This window comes from Rana temporaria, chromosome 1 (assembly GCF_905171775.1).
Source record: "Rana temporaria chromosome 1, aRanTem1.1, whole genome shotgun sequence".
Lineage (NCBI taxonomy): Eukaryota > Metazoa > Chordata > Amphibia > Anura > Ranidae > Rana > Rana temporaria.
The window spans coordinates 689,952,826-689,970,465 of record NC_053489.1 but is presented as its reverse complement, the minus strand read 5'-3'; the positions used below and the strand labels follow the sequence as shown (position 1 = coordinate 689,970,465).

At 47.6% G+C, this 17,640-nt stretch overlaps 1 protein-coding gene across 2 annotated transcripts in view; it reads right to left on the bottom strand.

Moving 5' to 3' along the window:
* TLN1 (talin 1) overlaps positions 1-17,640 on the bottom strand; it is a 107,134-nt gene that overhangs the window by 68,080 nt on the left and 21,414 nt on the right. For both annotated transcript variants that reach the window (XM_040335776.1, XM_040335777.1), the window contains exons 2-7: positions 8,245-8,416; positions 7,449-7,546; positions 7,151-7,280; positions 4,394-4,546; positions 1,893-2,035; positions 1,636-1,763 (exon numbers count right to left, since the gene is read on the bottom strand). In XM_040335776.1, the coding sequence (XP_040191710.1) occupies positions 1,636-1,763; positions 1,893-2,035; positions 4,394-4,546; positions 7,151-7,280; positions 7,449-7,546; positions 8,245-8,374 (782 nt within the window). In that variant the 5' untranslated portion in view covers positions 8,375-8,416. The remainder of the gene's footprint in view (positions 1-1,635; positions 1,764-1,892; positions 2,036-4,393; positions 4,547-7,150; positions 7,281-7,448; positions 7,547-8,244; positions 8,417-17,640) is intronic.

Below are 17,640 nucleotides of genomic sequence, written 5' to 3'. Positions count from 1 at the left end.
ACTGGTGCCCAGAACTGGAAGGCATACTCCAGGTGCGGCCGGACCAGAGTCTTGTAGAGGGGAGAATTATCCTTTTATCTCTACACCACGTCTACGAGCCTTCCTTTATCTAGATACACCACGTCTACGGGCCTTCCTTTATCTAGATACACCACGTCTACGGGCCTTCCTTTATTTAGATATACCACGTCTACGGGCCTTCCTTTATCTAGATACACCACATCTACAGGCCTTCCTTTATCTAGATACACCACATCTACGGGCCTTCCTTTATCTAGATACACCACGTCTACGGGCCTTCCTTTATCCAGATACACCACATCTACGGGCCTTCCTTTATCTAGATACACCACGTCTACAGACCTTCCTTTATCTAGATATACCACGTCTACGGGCCTTCCTTTATCCAGATACACCACATCGACGGGTCTTCCTTTATCTAGATACACCACGTCTACGGGCCTTCCTTTATCTAGATACACCACATCTATGGACCTTCCTATATCTAGATGGCAGATCACCTCCTCATAGAACGTAATAGATCGGTTTGGGAAGAACGATTCTTTATGAATCCATGCTGATTACTGCTAATGATTCCGTTCTCATTACTAAAATCTTGTATATAGTCCCTTATCATCCCCTCCGAGAGCTTACATACTATTGATGTTAGGCTGACTGCCCTGTAATTCCCAGGGATGTATTTTGGGCCCTTTTTAAATATTGGTGCTACATTGGCTTTTCTCCAATCAGCTGGTACCATTCCAGTCAGTAGAAGAGGATTGTGAAGGACTTTTATGCAATTGCCTATATGCTTCAGTTTAATGTCTGTGTGTTATGTGTAGAAGGTGATTTCATGTGGACCCGAGTGACTCATTCCTCTGCATAACAGACTGTTGAAATGTTAATGTCCCATCACCAGCCAGCTCTCTATTCTAAAGGGTAATTGATCTATTGTGTGTGTGAAGAAGACCTGTGTTTACCCTTAAGAGATGTGTATTGTATCGTCAGGCTAAATGATTAGATAATTGGCTCATGTTAATTATTCTGATTGCTTCGTTGTAGTAATTACCTCTTCTATGAGGAGCCAAGCTGTCTAGATAACGTATTCTGTTACAATTAGTAATTAACTTCACTGATGTCATTATCTTAAGAAATGTGTCTTGTCAGGGTGTCTACCTATAACTTGTATGGGAGCCCAGTGTGTGGAAATTTCATTGTTCTTTGATTGATGATTAGCTTGTAAACTGTATATAACTAGCAGCATGCTGCCATTAAAGAGTGTCTTGTTCCAGCATTAAGCTTTGGCTCATGTGTGGATTATTCGGCCATTCCTACTCATGGAATATTGGGTGATTTTCTTTTATGGGAAGAAGGGAATGCTGGACGGGGATATTTTCTACTACCGTCACAAGGATTATTTTTGGTAAAAATTCTCCAGGTAAAGCGAAGTTGGCTCATTGGTCTAGGGGTATGATTCTCACTTCGAGTATGAAAGGTCCCAGGTTCAAATCCTGGACAAGCCCAAACTGTGGGCAAATGACCTGACTTCTCATTGTCTTCTAGGTCCCAGTCAAGGCGCCTTTATGCCTTTCTAGTAAATTTATCCGGTGCCCCCCACCCCTGCCCCATACTCACTCCAAGAAACCTGGCTTGTGTTTCATCTCATTATGTGGCCCAAACTGCACCAGGCACTGGTAGCCGGCAAAGTCACAGGCCTTATCAAAGGAAACCGGATGAGAGCCGTTCAGAATGTCATCCCGAGCCTGGAAAACAGGAAATGTGGAGGTGGCTGAGAATGCATAGGGCAAGGTAGGTAAGTAGATAAGTACTAGCGACTGCTAGGTACAGCCAACATCACAGAAGTAGTTATAGTACACATAGGAGGTAGGTACCTGCACATAGAGGAGATTGAGCTGAACAGGGTCCCTGGAATCCACATTCTGGTCAGAATAGAAGAATTTCCGTCTCAGAAGAAGAGTCTCATTTTCATCTACACCTTGTTCTCTTAAGGTCCGCCCCGGGTCCAGCCAGTTCACTGTATGAAGGAAAACCGTGACCACACTCATCACCAATACAATGATTGACAACAGTGACCACACTCATCACCAATACACCACCACCAACCACACTCATCACCAATACAATGACGGATAACAGTGATCACACTCATCACCAATACACCACCACCAACCACACTCATCACCAATACAATGATTGACAACAGTGACCACACTCATCACCAATCAAAACAATAACAGTGATCACACCCATCACCAATACACCACCACCAACCACACTCATCACCAATACAATGATTGATAATAGTGACCACACACACACACACACACACCAATACACCACCACCAACCACACTCATCACCAATACAATGATTGATAACAGTGACCACACTCATCACCAATACAATGATTGACAACAGTGACCACACTCATCACCAATACAATAACAGTGACCACACACACCAATACAATGATTGATAACAGTGACCACACTCATCACCAATCAAAACAATAACAGTGATCACACTCATCACCAATACAATAACAGTGACCACACACACACACACCAATACAATGATTGATAATAGTGACCACACTCATCACCAATACACCACCACCAACCACACTCATCACCAATACAACACTAATACAACACCACCAACCACACCACCACCAACCACACTCATCACCAACACAACACCACCAACCACATTCATCACCACCAACCACATTCATCACCAATACAACACCACCAACCACATTCATCACCAATACAACACTAATACAACACCACCAACCACATTCATCACCAATACAACACTAATACAACACCACCAACCACATTCATCACCAATACAACACTAATACAACACCGCCCTCTCTTTGACATTATCAGTAGCCAAGAACTACTCTATCACTCTTATGCAGACGATACGCAACTGTATTTTCGCATCTGCAACAAAAAGGATCATCATCCCAGTTTAGAGAAATGTCTCTCTTCGATAGAAAACTGGATGACAAAGAGTTATCTTAAACTCAACAGTTCAAAAACAGAACTCCTTATGTTTCACGCCAGCCGAAAGAGTCAACTGGCAACAACCTGGACACCCCCGCCCATTCTGGGCCAAATCATCACCCCTAGCTCCAAAGTCAAAAGTCTCGGGGTCATCTTCGACACCTTCATGACAATGGACGCACAAATAGGGTCAGTAGTCAGCGGAGCGCACCATTTGTTGCGCCTACTACGCAGACTTATTCCATTTATCCCCAAAGAAGACGTAGCAGTCGTGGTGGGAACAATCGTGAATTCCAGACTGGACTATGCAAATGCCCTTTACCTCGGACTCCCAAAGTACCAAATCTCCCGTCTGCAAGTCGTTCAGAATACGGCCGCCAGACTGGTGACTGGGAAAAGGACATGGGAATCAATCTCACCTTCGTTGAGAACCCTTCACTGGCTGCCAGTAAAAGACAGAATTGCATTCAAAGCACTCTGCCTGACACATAAGTGCATCCATGGGAAGGCTCCGCAATATCTTTGCGACAAGATAGAACCTCACAATTCGAAACGCGTTCTGCGATCCACCGACCAAAATCTGGTCAAGGTTCCAAAAACCAAATACAAGTCCAAAGGAGAAATAAGGTTTGCTTTTCAAGGTCCGAGACTATGGAACGCTTTACCAACCAGCATTCGGTTGGAGGAAAACCACCTGACTTTCAGAAGACAGATCAAAACTCTGCTCTTCTGATGTCATGAGACACGAACAACTAGCGCCCAGAAGCGATTCAGTTCGCATGCGCCGGGCTTTATAAGTTTTTCATTCATTCATTCACCAACCACATTCATCACCAATACAACACTAATACAACACCACCAACCACATTCATCACCAATACAACACTAATACAACACCACCAACCACATTCATCACCAATACAACACTAATACAACACCACCAACCACATTCATCACCAATACAACACTAATACAACACCGCCAACACAACACCACCAACCACATTCATCACCAACACAACACCACCAACCACACTCATCACCAACACAACACCACCAACCACACTCATCACCAATACACCACCACCAACCACATTCATCACCAATACAACACCACCAACCACACTCATTACCAATACAACACCACCAATCATCAATACAATAACAGTGACCACACTCATCACCAATCATCAATACAAAGACTGATAACAGTGACCACACACACACAAATCAGTTTTTGGGGGTTACAGGTGGGCTAAAGCACCTAACGGCTTCTTCTATCTCTTGGGACTTCAACATTGAGGTGTCTATAGTGGAGTTCCCAGCTCCTCCCACCTTCACCTCTTCTCATGGAGCTTACACTCATCGTCCGTGTGAAGCTTCTGTTTCAGTTTTTCCATTTTCTTGTCATCCCGGAGAAGGGTTTTGTCTCGTTTCAGGGTTCCAGTCACCTCCTCCTTCTTCTCCTCAAACACTTCTCGCACCAGAGAATATTCATCGTAGTTGGTGATACCTGCAAAGAGAAAAAAGGTATGAGGAGAGACCACAAGCCGTCCTCACCCCCCAGGAGTCGCCATGCTCAGATGATACAATGGCAACACCAAAACGACAAGATGACCATCCATGGCAAAGACCCGTAACAGTCTATTGTCACTGTAAACATAATGTATGGATCCCATAACCATTAGACCTCATGCACACCGGACGTTAAAATAACGTTATAAAAACACCAGTAGCTTTGCAGGAGTTTTTCAACTTTTTTCAACGTTTTTGCGCGTTAGCGTTTTTTCATTTGAAGGATTTTTTTCCCTCAATGGATCAAAAATGCTGGTGAGCGATGTTTTTGAGCGTTTATCAGCGTTAGAGCGTTTTTAAAGCTGAAAAACGTCTCTCAGAACCCCACTTCAGAAAACGCTCTCATGACACGATCTACGGCCTCCACACAGAGGAACAGAGCAGAAGGGAGTTGCTATAGTTGCTGTGTTAAAGCTCGGTCCTGGAACTCAGGGCCATGTTGGTTGGTCATTACGCTAGTCCAGTTAGCTGAAGTGAGACATGTATCAGGATCTACTACCCAAACAGAGCACTTCTCCACTGGACGTTGTCCAATCTATGTGTTCATGAATGGGGAAGGTGCGTTTAGATTTGTACCCTAAGAGTTGCAGGCAGGAAGACATTGTCCCGATGCTCGGCTGCAGAGATCGGGAAATGTCTCCCTGCCTGTTATTAGCGCAGCGCAGTTCCGTGTAGGGCCCGCCAGGAAGTCGGGAGCTGTGCGAACACGCCGGAGCTCATCCTTAATGAAGTGTGTGGAGGAGAAGAGTCACCTCCAACTAGGCTTCTATATCCTCCTCATTACCTTCTGTGTCAGCCTTACCTAGGTCTGTGTATACAGATACAGTGTATATGGAGTGTATACAGATATAGTGTATACAGACACAGTATATATATATATATATATATATATGAGTGTGTATACATCCTGAGTAGCAGCGTATTGGGTGTAAAGGGTATAAATAACACACAAAGTTAAACATGTGACACACATACACCGGTGACACGTAAAGATAAAAATACCCGTGATGGGGACACACAAAGCTCGGCAGAAATGAGCTCATCCGGGGACATTGCTCTCCTGGTGACCAGTACAGAAGAAGACCACCCACCCCTCCCCCCAGATCCCGAGACTGATCCCAGTCTAAGCTGGCCACAGACTGATGGGAATTTGGCAATTTCAGATGGGACTGTCTGGGTTTTCAATGAGTGTGAAGACACTCTGCATGTATCAATGAGATGTCATATTACACAGGATCTATCAGAGGAGACATGTCAGATTACACGGGATCTATCAGAGGAGACATGTCAGATTACACAGAAATCTATCAGAGGAGAGAAGTCAGATTACACGGAATCTATCAGAGGAGAGATATCAGATTACACGGGATCTATCAGAGGAGAGAAGTCAGATTACACGGAATCTATCAGAGGAGACATGTCAGATTACACGGGATCTATCAGAGGAGACATGTCAGATTACACGGGATCTATCAGAGGAGACATGTCAGATTACACGGGATCTATCAGAGGAGACATGTCAGATTACACAGGATCTATCAGAGGAGACATGTCAGATTACACAGGATCTATCAGAGGAGAGAAGTCAGATTACACAGGATCTATCAGAGGAGAGAAGTCAGATTACACAGGATCTATCAGAGGAGAGAAGTCAGATTACACGGGATCTATCAGAGGAGACATGTCAGATTACACAGGATCTATCAGAGGAGACATGTCAGATTACACAGGATCTATCAGAGGAGAGAAGTCAGATTACACAGGATCTATCAGAGGAGACATGTCAGATTACACAGGATCTATCAGAGGAGAGAAGTCAGATTACACGGGATCTATCAGAGGAGAGATGTCAGATTACACAGGATCTATCAGAGGAGAGAAGTCAGATTACACGGGATCTATCAGAGGAGACATGTCAGATTACACAGGATCTATCAGAGGAGACATGTCAGATTACACAGGATCTATCAGAGGAGAGAAGTCAGATTACACAGGATCTATCAGAGGAGACATGTCAGATTACACAGGATCTATCAGAGGAGAGAAGTCAGATTACACGGGATCTATCAGAGGAGAGATGTCAGATTACACGGGATCTATCAGAGGAGAGAAGTCAGATTACACGGGATCTATCAGAGGAGACATGTCAGATTACACGGGATCTATCAGAGGAGACATGTCAGATTACACAGGATCTATCAGAGGAGACATGTCAGATTACACAGGATCTATCAGAGGAGACATGTCAGATTACACAGGATCTATCAGAGGAGAGAAGTCAGATTACACAGGATCTATCAGAGGAGACATGTCAGATTACACAGGATCTATCAGAGGAGAGAAGTCAGATTACACGGGATCTATCAGAGGAGAGATGTCAGATTACACGGGATCTATCAGAGGAGAGAAGTCAGATTACACGGGATCTATCAGAGGAGACATGTCAGATTACACGGGATCTATCAGAGGAGAGATGTCAGATTACACAGGATCTAGCAGAGGAGACATGTCAGCAATGAACCAGGTATGTGTCTGATCTCACCAATCCGGGCACAGATGGTCATCAGAAGATCACTCATTGTCTTGGAATCGTCCACCATGACGGTTTTCACTGTCCCATCCAACATGCGGATCTTCAGAGGTCGCTGCTTCTTCCTGTACTCCAAGGTGTCCTGAGAGAGCACAAGACATGATTGTATCACATGACCCAGAGGAAGGACACAAGCAAATCGCATGACACCAAGGTCAGACAGGTCACGTGACAAGAAACCGCTATCAGGACACAAATGTCAGCAAAGTATAGAAAAAACAGACACTAATCTGTCCCTGGATGTTCTTACCCCATTCCGTAACATGTAATAATCGAGGGCCTTCCCCGCCTCCAGCCAGATTCCTTTCTTGGGATCCTCGTCCGATAAGAACAGACCGAAATCATTCGCTACAGAAAAGGAGGGAGATGGGGTATTGAGAGCAGCAAGTTCCCAGTGAGTCCCCTCCATCATAGACCCTCCCACCCATCTATGTTCCCAGTGAGTCCCCTCCATCATAGACCCGCCCCCTCCATCATAGACCCTCCCACCCATCTATGTTCCCAGTGAGTCCCCTCCATCATAGACCCTCCCACCCATCTATGTTCCCAGTGAGTCCCCTCCATCATAGATCCGCCCCCTCCATCATAGACCCTCCCACCCATCTATGTTCCCAGTGAGTCCCCTCCATCATAGACCCTCCCACCCATCTATGTTCCCAGTGAGTCCCCTCCATCATAGACCCGCCCCCTCCATCATAGACCCTCCCACCCATCTATGTTCCCAGTGAGTCCCCTCCATCATAGACCGGCCCCCTCCATCATAGACCCTCCCACCCATCTATGTTCCCAGTGAGTCCCCTCTATCATAGACCCTCCCACCCATCTATGTTCCCCCAATAGAACCCCTCACCTCCCAGCAGTGACATCTCCTATATAACCCCTCCTCCTCCCAGCATGCCTCGGTCAGCTCAGGAGAACCTGACCCCTGAAGTTGGTCCTGGCTGAGTACAGAAGTCCCCCTTCTATAGACCAATTAGAGAGGCAGCATAACCCTGTGTACCCAAATCCTCATCCCTTCATGTACAATTCACAAATACACGACTTACGCTGTCCAATCTGCGCCTCCGGCACCCGCTCCCGTATCATGCGACAGGCATCATAGATCATGGTGGACGGCTCAAACTGCATCGTCTTCACTACATTGCCAATACTGATCTTCAACGACAGGGCCACCATGGCTGCACGGGGGTGGGGGAACTATTCTAATGGGAAAAAAACCTGGGATGGGGAAAGAGATCCACGTTACACACTATCCAAAACAACAGCATAGTCCTATCATCAAATACATATGTAAAAGGGCTAGATATACATACATCCAGAGCTATATACAGGGGGCGTACCCCCATCCAGAGCTACATACAGGGGGGCGTACCCCCATCCAGATCTACATACAGGGGGGCGTAACCCCATCCAGAGCTACATACAGGGGGGCGTAACCCCATCCAGGTCTACATACAGGGGGCGTAACCCCATCCAGGTCTACATACAGGGGGCGTAACCCCATCCAGAGCTACATACAGGGGGCGTAACCCCATCCAGAGCTACATACAGGGGGGCGTAACCCCATCCAGGTCTACATACAGGGGGCGTAACCCCATCCAGGTCTACATACAGGGGGCGTACCCCCATCCAGAGCTACATACAGGGGGCGTACCCACATCCAGGTCTACATACAGAGGGCGTATCAGACATCTCCATATACACAGATATATGAAGGAGGGTCCGTACATCTCCATATACACAGATATATGAAGGAGGGTCCGTACATCTCCATATACACAGATATATGAAGGAGGGTCCGTACATCTCCATATACACAGATATATGAAGGAGGGTCCGTACATCTCCATATACACAGATATATGAAGGGAGGTCCGTACATCTCCATATACACAGATATATGAAGGAGGGTTCGTACATCTCCATATACACAGATATATGAAGGGAGGTCCGTACATCTCCATATACACAGATATATGAAGGATGGTCCGTACATCTCCATATACACAGATATATGAAGGAGGGTCCGTACATCTCCATATACACAGATATATGAAGGAGGGTCCGTACATCTCCATATACACAGATATATGAAGGAGGGTCCGTACATCTCCATATACACAGATATATGAAGGAGGGTCCGCACATCTCCATATACACAGATATATGAAGGAGGGTCCGTACATCTCCATATACACAGATATATGAAGGAGGGTCCGCACATCTCCATATACACAGATATATGAAGGAGGGTCCGTACATCTCCATATACACAGATATATGAAGGAGGTCCGTACACCTCCATATACACAGATATATGAAGGAAGGTCCGCACATCTCCATATACACAGATATATGAAGGAAGGTCCGCACATCTCCATATACACAGATATATGAAGGAGGGTCCGCACATCTCCATATACACAGATATATGAAGGAAGGTCCGCACATCTCCATATACACAGATATATGAAGGAAGGTCCGCACATCTCCATATACACAGATATATGAAGGAGGGTCCGCACATCTCCATATACACAGAAATATGAAGGAGGGTCCGCACATCTCCATATACACAGATATATGAAGGGAGGTCCGTACATCTCCATATACACAGTATATATGAAGGAGGTCCGTACATCTCCATATACACAGATATATGAAGGAAGGTCCGTACATCTCCATATACACAGATATATGAAGGGAGGTCCGTACATCTCCATATACACAGATATATGAAGGAGGGTCCGTAAATCTCCATATACACAGATATATGAAGGAGGGTCCGTAAATCTCCATATACACAGATATATGAAGGAGGGTCCGTACATCTCCATATACACAGATATATGAAGGAAGGTCCGCACATCTCCATATACACAGATATATGAAGGAAGGTCCGCACATCTCCATATACACAGATATATGAAGGAGGTCCGTACACCTCCATATACACAGATATATGAAGGAGGTCCGTACATCTCCATATACACAGATATATGAAGGGAGGGTCCGCACATCTCCATATACACAGTATATATACACAGATATATGAAGGAGGGTCCGAACATCTCCATATACACAGATATATGAAGGGAGGGTCCGTACATCTCCATATACACAGATATATGAAGGGAGGTCCGTACATCTCCATATACACAGATATATGAAGGGAGGGTCCGCACATCTCCATATACACAGATATATGAAGGAGGGTCCGCACATCTCCATATACACAGATATATGAAGGAAGGTCCGCACATCTCCATATACACAGATATATGAAGGGAGGGTCCGTACACCTCCATATACACAGATATATGAAGGAGGTCCGCACATCTCCATATACACAGTATATCGGAGGACGTTCCCGGCAGGACGGGGTGGATGGTTGCACACACTCACACACACACACACATCCCAGGATTCCTGACATCTCCATATATAGAGAGAAGAGTCAGTCCGGGGGAGGGGGTGAACATTATAATCATTGCTATTACAACACTTTCCAGACCTCATTCCAGACGTGGTGTAGTAGTCACTAGTAGGAGGAGAAGGAGGGAGCATACATTACATCCTAGGAGCCCACACCCAACTCACAGCACCCCATGTGACCCAGAACATAGATCCATCCGTGAAATCCATGTCCCGGAGTCCATTGAGGGACACAGTTGGGTTATACTGCCGTCTACAGGAGAATGTGGCATTGGCAACCACAAAAATCATCAGCCAGCAGCCCCATGTATAACCCCTTCTCTACCCAGCATGCTTCAGTTTGGTGGTAAAGGTCATGAAGACATGCTGGTAGGCAAATTGGATCTTGTCCAAATTGGCCCAGTATATATATGTAAATCTGTGTGTATGACTGTGTGTCCCAAGCGTGTCGAGATCCTACGGGGTAAAATGACCGCATCAGCCAAACAGACACTGGCTGGAAAAAGCGCCCAGAGGCGATTCAGTTTGCATGAGTAGCGCTATACAAGTCATTCATTCATGAATCCAAGTCCAGAGAGGTGTCCCTCAATGATCTCCAAGAAAAGCATTTTGCAGTAAAAAAAAAAAATCTCCGGACGATTATGGGGACCCCGACAACCCGATAAAAAGGGAGAACACGGTGGATAAATCTAATGCTCCAGACCAGGATGGAAAAAGTCACCCCGGAGGTGGTGCCGAACCCGAGTGAGAAGCTATAGCAACCAAAACTCACCAAAACAGGGTAAAGGACAAAAAATTCCCGCGCAGAAATGCCGCGTACACACGATCATTTTTCATCATGAAAAAAAACGTTGTTTTTAAAAAACGTCATTTAGAATGATGGTGTATGGGCTGCACATCGTTTTTCATCTTCTGAAAAACGTCCAAAATTTTTTTTGAACATGCTGCAAAATTTAACGTCGTTTTAAACGATGACATTTTTTGGGTAGTAAAAAATGATCGTGTGTGACCTAAAATCGTTAGTACAGAGCTTTCGAGAGCCGATCATGACAGTTCTAGGGCTGCAACTAACGATTATTTTCATAATCGATTAGTTGGCCGATTATTGTTTTTTCGATTAATCGGTTAATAACCTTAAAAAAAGGAATTTTGCTGCGATTTGCATTTTTTGGGCCAATTTGTTGTTGGGTAGATTAAAAAAACACAAATTGCCGCAAAAACGTATTACGTGCTTTTCTGCAGCTTCTGCATTGAAGTATATTGAACCAAAAAAACAAAATAGCACAGGTGTGCATTAAAAAAAGTCCCCGCCCCTTTCCAAATACGCAGCAGCTGAAAAAACCCTGGATGTCAACGTGTCCCATAAAAAACAATGTAAATGAACTGTAGTGTGTTTCTGCAAAAAGCACTAAAAAACACAGAGGTGTGACCCCGGCCTGAGATGTTTAGTAAAATAATGGGGTAAAAAAAACTAAAATGAGTAAAAAAAAGAAGAGCAAATAATCGCTACTGTAAGGGGTTAATTTTTTACTGTGGTACAGTGAAAGTAAAATTGACAGTAGCAATTGCTCTTTTTGTACTATAAAGGGATATTTTATTTTTTTTAACCCCATTATGTTACTGACCGATTAATCGATTATGAAAATAGCAATCGATTATGAAATTAATCGATTAGTTGTTTCGGCCCTACACAGTTCATCCGATATTTTATCGGACATGCACGGAAATTTTTCTCATACGATTTTTGTTTAGGCAGTACAGTTGTCGTCCAAAAATACAATACAATACAAATGCATTACAACACATGACATAACTCCGATTTTTTTTCCTGTCATACGAGAATTTCCGTGACTTTAACAACCTATTTAATTTCTATTTGTGACTATTAAGTGAAAAAAGTCGTACGATCTGTCGCACGAAATTCGGATCGTGTGTACGGGGCATAAGGCACAGCCCATAGATGGATACATTTTCTTTCCTGCAACCAAGGGTCACATTCAGTGTTAATGGAGGAATCCCGTCCGCAGGGCTATTGCATTCTTACATGGGGAGGGGGGAGCCACTGCTGCCGGGAGAACACAGGGATTATATGGGGAGGGGGGAGCCACTGCTGCCGGGAGAACACAGGGATTATATGGGGAGGGGGGAGCCACCCCTGCCGGGAGAACACAGGGATTATATGGGGAGGGGGGAGCCACCCCTGGCAGGAGAACACAGGGATTATATGGGGAGGGGGGAGCCACCCCTGGCAGGAGAACACAGGGATTATATGGGGAGGGGGGAGCCACCCCTTCCGGGAGAACACAGGGATTATATGGGGAGGGGGGAGCCACTGCTGCCGGGAGAACACAGGGATTATATGGGGAGGGGGGAGCCACCCCTGCCGGGAGAACACAGGAATTATATGGGGAGGGGGGAGCCACCCCTGCCGGGAGAACACATGGATTAGATGGGGAGGGAGGAGCCATCCCTGCCGGGAGAACACAGGGATTATATGGGGAGGGGGGAGCCACCCCTGCCGGGAGAACACAGGAATTATATGGGGAGGGGGGAGCCACCCCTGCCGGGAGAACACAGGAATTATATGGGGAGGGGGGAGCCACCCCTGCCGGGAGAACACAGGGATTAGATGGGGAGGGAGGAGCCATCCCTGCCGGGAGAACACAGGGATTATATGGGGAGGGGGGAGCCACCCCTGCCGGGAGAACACAGGGATTAGATGGGGAGGGGGAGCCACCCCTGCCTGGAGAACACAGGGATTAGATGGGGAGGGGGGAGCCATCCCTGCCGGGAGAACACAGGGATTAGATGGGGAGGGGGGAGCCACTGCTGCCGGGAGAACACAGGGATTATATGGGGAGGGGGGAGCCACCCCTGCCGGGAGAACACAGGGATTATATGGGGAGGGGGGAGCCACCCCTGCCGGGAGAACACAGGGATTAGATGGGGAGGGGGGAGCCACCCCTGCCGGGAGAACACAGGGATTATATGGGGAGGGGGGAGCCACCCCTGCCGGGAGAACACAGGGATTAGATGGGGAGGGGGAGCCACCCCTGCCTGGAGAACACAGGGATTAGATGGGGAGGGGGGAGCCATCCCTGCCGGGAGAACACAGGGATTAGATGGGGAGGGGGAGCCACCCCTGCCTGGAGAACACAGGGATTATATGGGGAGGGGGGAGCCACCCCTGCCGGGAGAACACAGGGATTAGATGGGGAGGGGGAGCCACCCCTGCCTGGAGAACACAGGGATTAGATGGGGAGGGGGGAGCCATCCCTGCCGGGAGAACACAGGGATTAGATGGGGAGGGGGGAGCCACTGCTGCCGGGAGAACACAGGGATTATATGGGGAGGGGGGAGCCACCCCTGCCGGGAGAACACAGGAATTATATGGGGAGGGGGGAGCCACCCCTGCCGGGAGAACACAGGGATTAGATGGGGAGGGAGGAGCCATCCCTGCCGGGAGAACACAGGGATTATATGGGGAGGGGGGAGCCACCCCTGCCGGGAGAACACAGGGATTAGATGGGGAGGGGGAGCCACCCCTGCCTGGAGAACACAGGGATTAGATGGGGAGGGGGGAGCCATCCCTGCCGGGAGAACACAGGGATTAGATGGGGAGGGGGGAGCCATCCCTGCCGGGAGAACACAGGGATTATATGGGGAGGGGGGAGCCACCCCTGCCGGGAGAACACAGGGATTATATGGGGAGAGAGGAGCCACCCCTGCCGGGAGAACACAGGGATTATATGGGGAGGGGGAGCCACCCCTGCCAGGAGAACACAAATTGCATGCCAAATGTTCATTGATCTATGGGCAGGCTGATTTTGCCCACGTCAATCCATTGACCAACTTGGGTACAATCAGCCTGCCCATAGATAGTTCTTATCACAGCTAGTCCCTACTGAACCGGCCGAGATTTGAACCATCTATGGCCAGCTTAAAGTGACACTAAAGCTTCACATTTGTTTTAAGTAAAACAAACATGTCATACTTTAAGGGGATATAAAGGTTCGTTTTTTATTTTGTAAATTGGTTCCTTTAATCTCGTGCATTGTGGGTTCACTTACTTTTTCCTTCCATTTCCCTTCTAACTGTTTATTTTCTTTGTCTGAATTTCCCACTTCCTGTTCCTCCTCAGTAAGCTTCCCCCATCATCCGAGCGGTGGATAGTCAGCCAGAACAGCTTACTGAGGAGGAACAGGAAGTGGCAAAGAAAAAAAACATTTAGAAGGGAAATGGAAGGAAAAAGTAAGTGAACCCACAATGCACGAGATTAAAGGAACCGATTTAGAAAATAAAAAACGAACCTTAACAACCCCTTTAACTCCACTGTGCAGCCCGTTATGAGCCAAGAAGCCAGCGCGTTCACAGTGCGGGACTTACGAGGGGTCAGGTAAGTTAACGGGGGGGGGGAGGTTTGTTGTGTACAAGGTGGATGGTAGGTATACTTGGGGGGGGGGGGGATTGATTTGGTGTGTATACTGGAGGAGGGAGGGGGGATTGGTGTGTACAATGGGAATAGTAGGTATACTGGGGGGGGGGGGGGGGGGGGTGGGGGGTTGGTGTGAATACTGGAGGGGGGAGGGGGGTTGGTGTGTACAATGGGGATGGTAGGTATACTTGGGGGGGGGGAGGGGGTTGGTGTGTACAATGGGAATGGTGTGTCAATCAGGATTACACAGTGACAGGTCAGCTGACCATTGCTATGATGGAATGTCAGATATCCCAGCCATGTACAATGAGCACACAGCCTTTCTAGGACCCCATACTTCACACAGCAGTAACAGGGTAGAACGAAGCACCATTTCACTATTTAGTCCTTCATACCCTATGCAGGTTCTCACTCTTCTCCCACACAGACGGTTATCCTAACTATAGAGTTTATCTTGGCTGCTTCTTGTGTGAATCAGAACGGCCAACGAGGGAGAACGCTCCAAAAAAAGAAATATCCACGCAGAATGAAAAGACGACTAGTTATTACAGGACACAGCTTTTTGGACTGTGTCGGACATGGATGGGTGTAGGAGGTGTGGACTGTGTCAGACATGGATGGGTGTGGACTGTGTCGGACATGGATGGGTGTAGAAGGTGTGGACTGTGTCAGACATGGATGGGTGTAGAAGGTGTGGACTGTGTCAGACATGGATGGGTGTAGAAGGTGTGGACTGTGTCAGACATGGATGGGTGTAGGAGGCGTGGACTGTGTCAGACATGGATGGGTGTAGAAGGTGTGGACTGTGTCAGACATGGATGGGTGTAGAAGGTGTGGACTGTGTCAGACATGGATGGGTGTAGAAGGTGTGGACTGTGTCAGACATGGATGGGTGTAGAAGGTGTGGACTGTGTCAGACATGGATGGGTGTAGAAGGTGTGGACTGTGTCAGACATGGATGGGTGTGGACTGTGTCGGACATGGATGGGTGTAGAAGGTGTGGACTGTGTCAGACATGGATGGGTGTAGAAGGTGTGGACTGTGTCAGACATGGATGGGTGTAGAAGGTGTGGACTGTGTCAGACATGGATGGGTGTAGGAGGCGTGGACTGTGTCAGACATGGATGGGTGTAGAAGGTGTGGACTGTGTCAGACATGGATGGGTGTAGAAGGTGTGGACTGTGTCAGACATGGATGGGTGTAGAAGGTGTGGACTGTGTCGGACATGGATGGGTGTAGGAGGTGTGGACTGTGTCAGACATGGATGGGTGTAGAAGGTGTGGACTGTGTCAGACATGGAAGGGTGTAGAAGGTGTGGACTGTGTCAGACATGGATGGGTGTAGGGGGTGTGGACTGTGTCGGACATGGATGGGTGTAGGAGGTGTGGACTGTGTCAGACATGGATGGGTGTAGAAGGTGTGGACTGTGTCAGACATGGATGGGTGTAGAAGGTGCGGACTGTGTCGGACATGGATGGGTGTAGAAGGTGGGGACTGTGTCAGACATGGATAGGTGTAGAAGGTGGGGACTGTGTCAGACATGGATGGGTGTAGGGGGTGTGGACTGTGTCAGACATGGATGGGTGTAGGAGGTGTGGACTGTGTCAGACATGGATGGGTGTAGAAGGTGTGTCAGACATGGATGGGTGTAGGAGGTGTGGACTGTGTCAGACATGGATGGGTGTAGAAGGTGTGGACTGTGTCAGACATGGATGGGTGTAGAAGGTGTGAACTGTGTCAGACATGGATGGGTGTAGGGGGTGTGGACTGTGTCAGACATGGATGGGTGTAGGGGGTGTGGACTGTGTCAGACATGGATGGGTGTAGAAGGTGTGGACTGTGTCAGACATGGATGGGTGTAGAAGGTGTGGACTGTGTCAGACATGGATAGGTGTAGAAGGTGGGGACTGTGTCAGACATGGATGGGTGTAGAAGGTGTGGACTGTGTCAGACATGGATGGGTGTAGGAGGTGTGGACTGTGTCAGACATGGATGGGTGTAGAAGGTGTGTCAGACATGGATGGGTGTAGGAGGTGTGGACTGTGTCAGACATGGATGGGTGTAGAAGGTGTGGACTGTGTCAGACATGGATGGGTGTAGAAGGTGTGAACTGTGTCAGACATGGATGGGTGTAGGGGGTGTGGACTGTGTCAGACATGGATGGGTGTAGGGGGTGTGGACTGTGTCAGACATGGATGGGTGTAGAAGGTGTGGACTGTGTCAGACATGGATGGGTGTAGAAGGTGTGGACTGTGTCAGACATGGATGGGTGTAGAAGGTGTGGACTGTGTCAGACATGGATGGGTGTAGAAGGTGTGGACTGTGTCGGACATGGATGGGTGTAGAAGGTGTGGACTGTGTCGGACATGGATGGGTGTAGAAGGTGTGGACTGTGTCGGACATGGATGGGTGTAGAAGGTGTGGACTGTGTCGGACATGGATGGGTGTAGGGGGTGTGGACTGTGTCAGACATGGATGGGTGTAGGGGGTGTGGACTGTGTCGGACATGGATGGGTGAAGAAGGTGTGGACTGTGTCGGACATGGATGGGTGTAGGGGGTGTGGACTGTGTC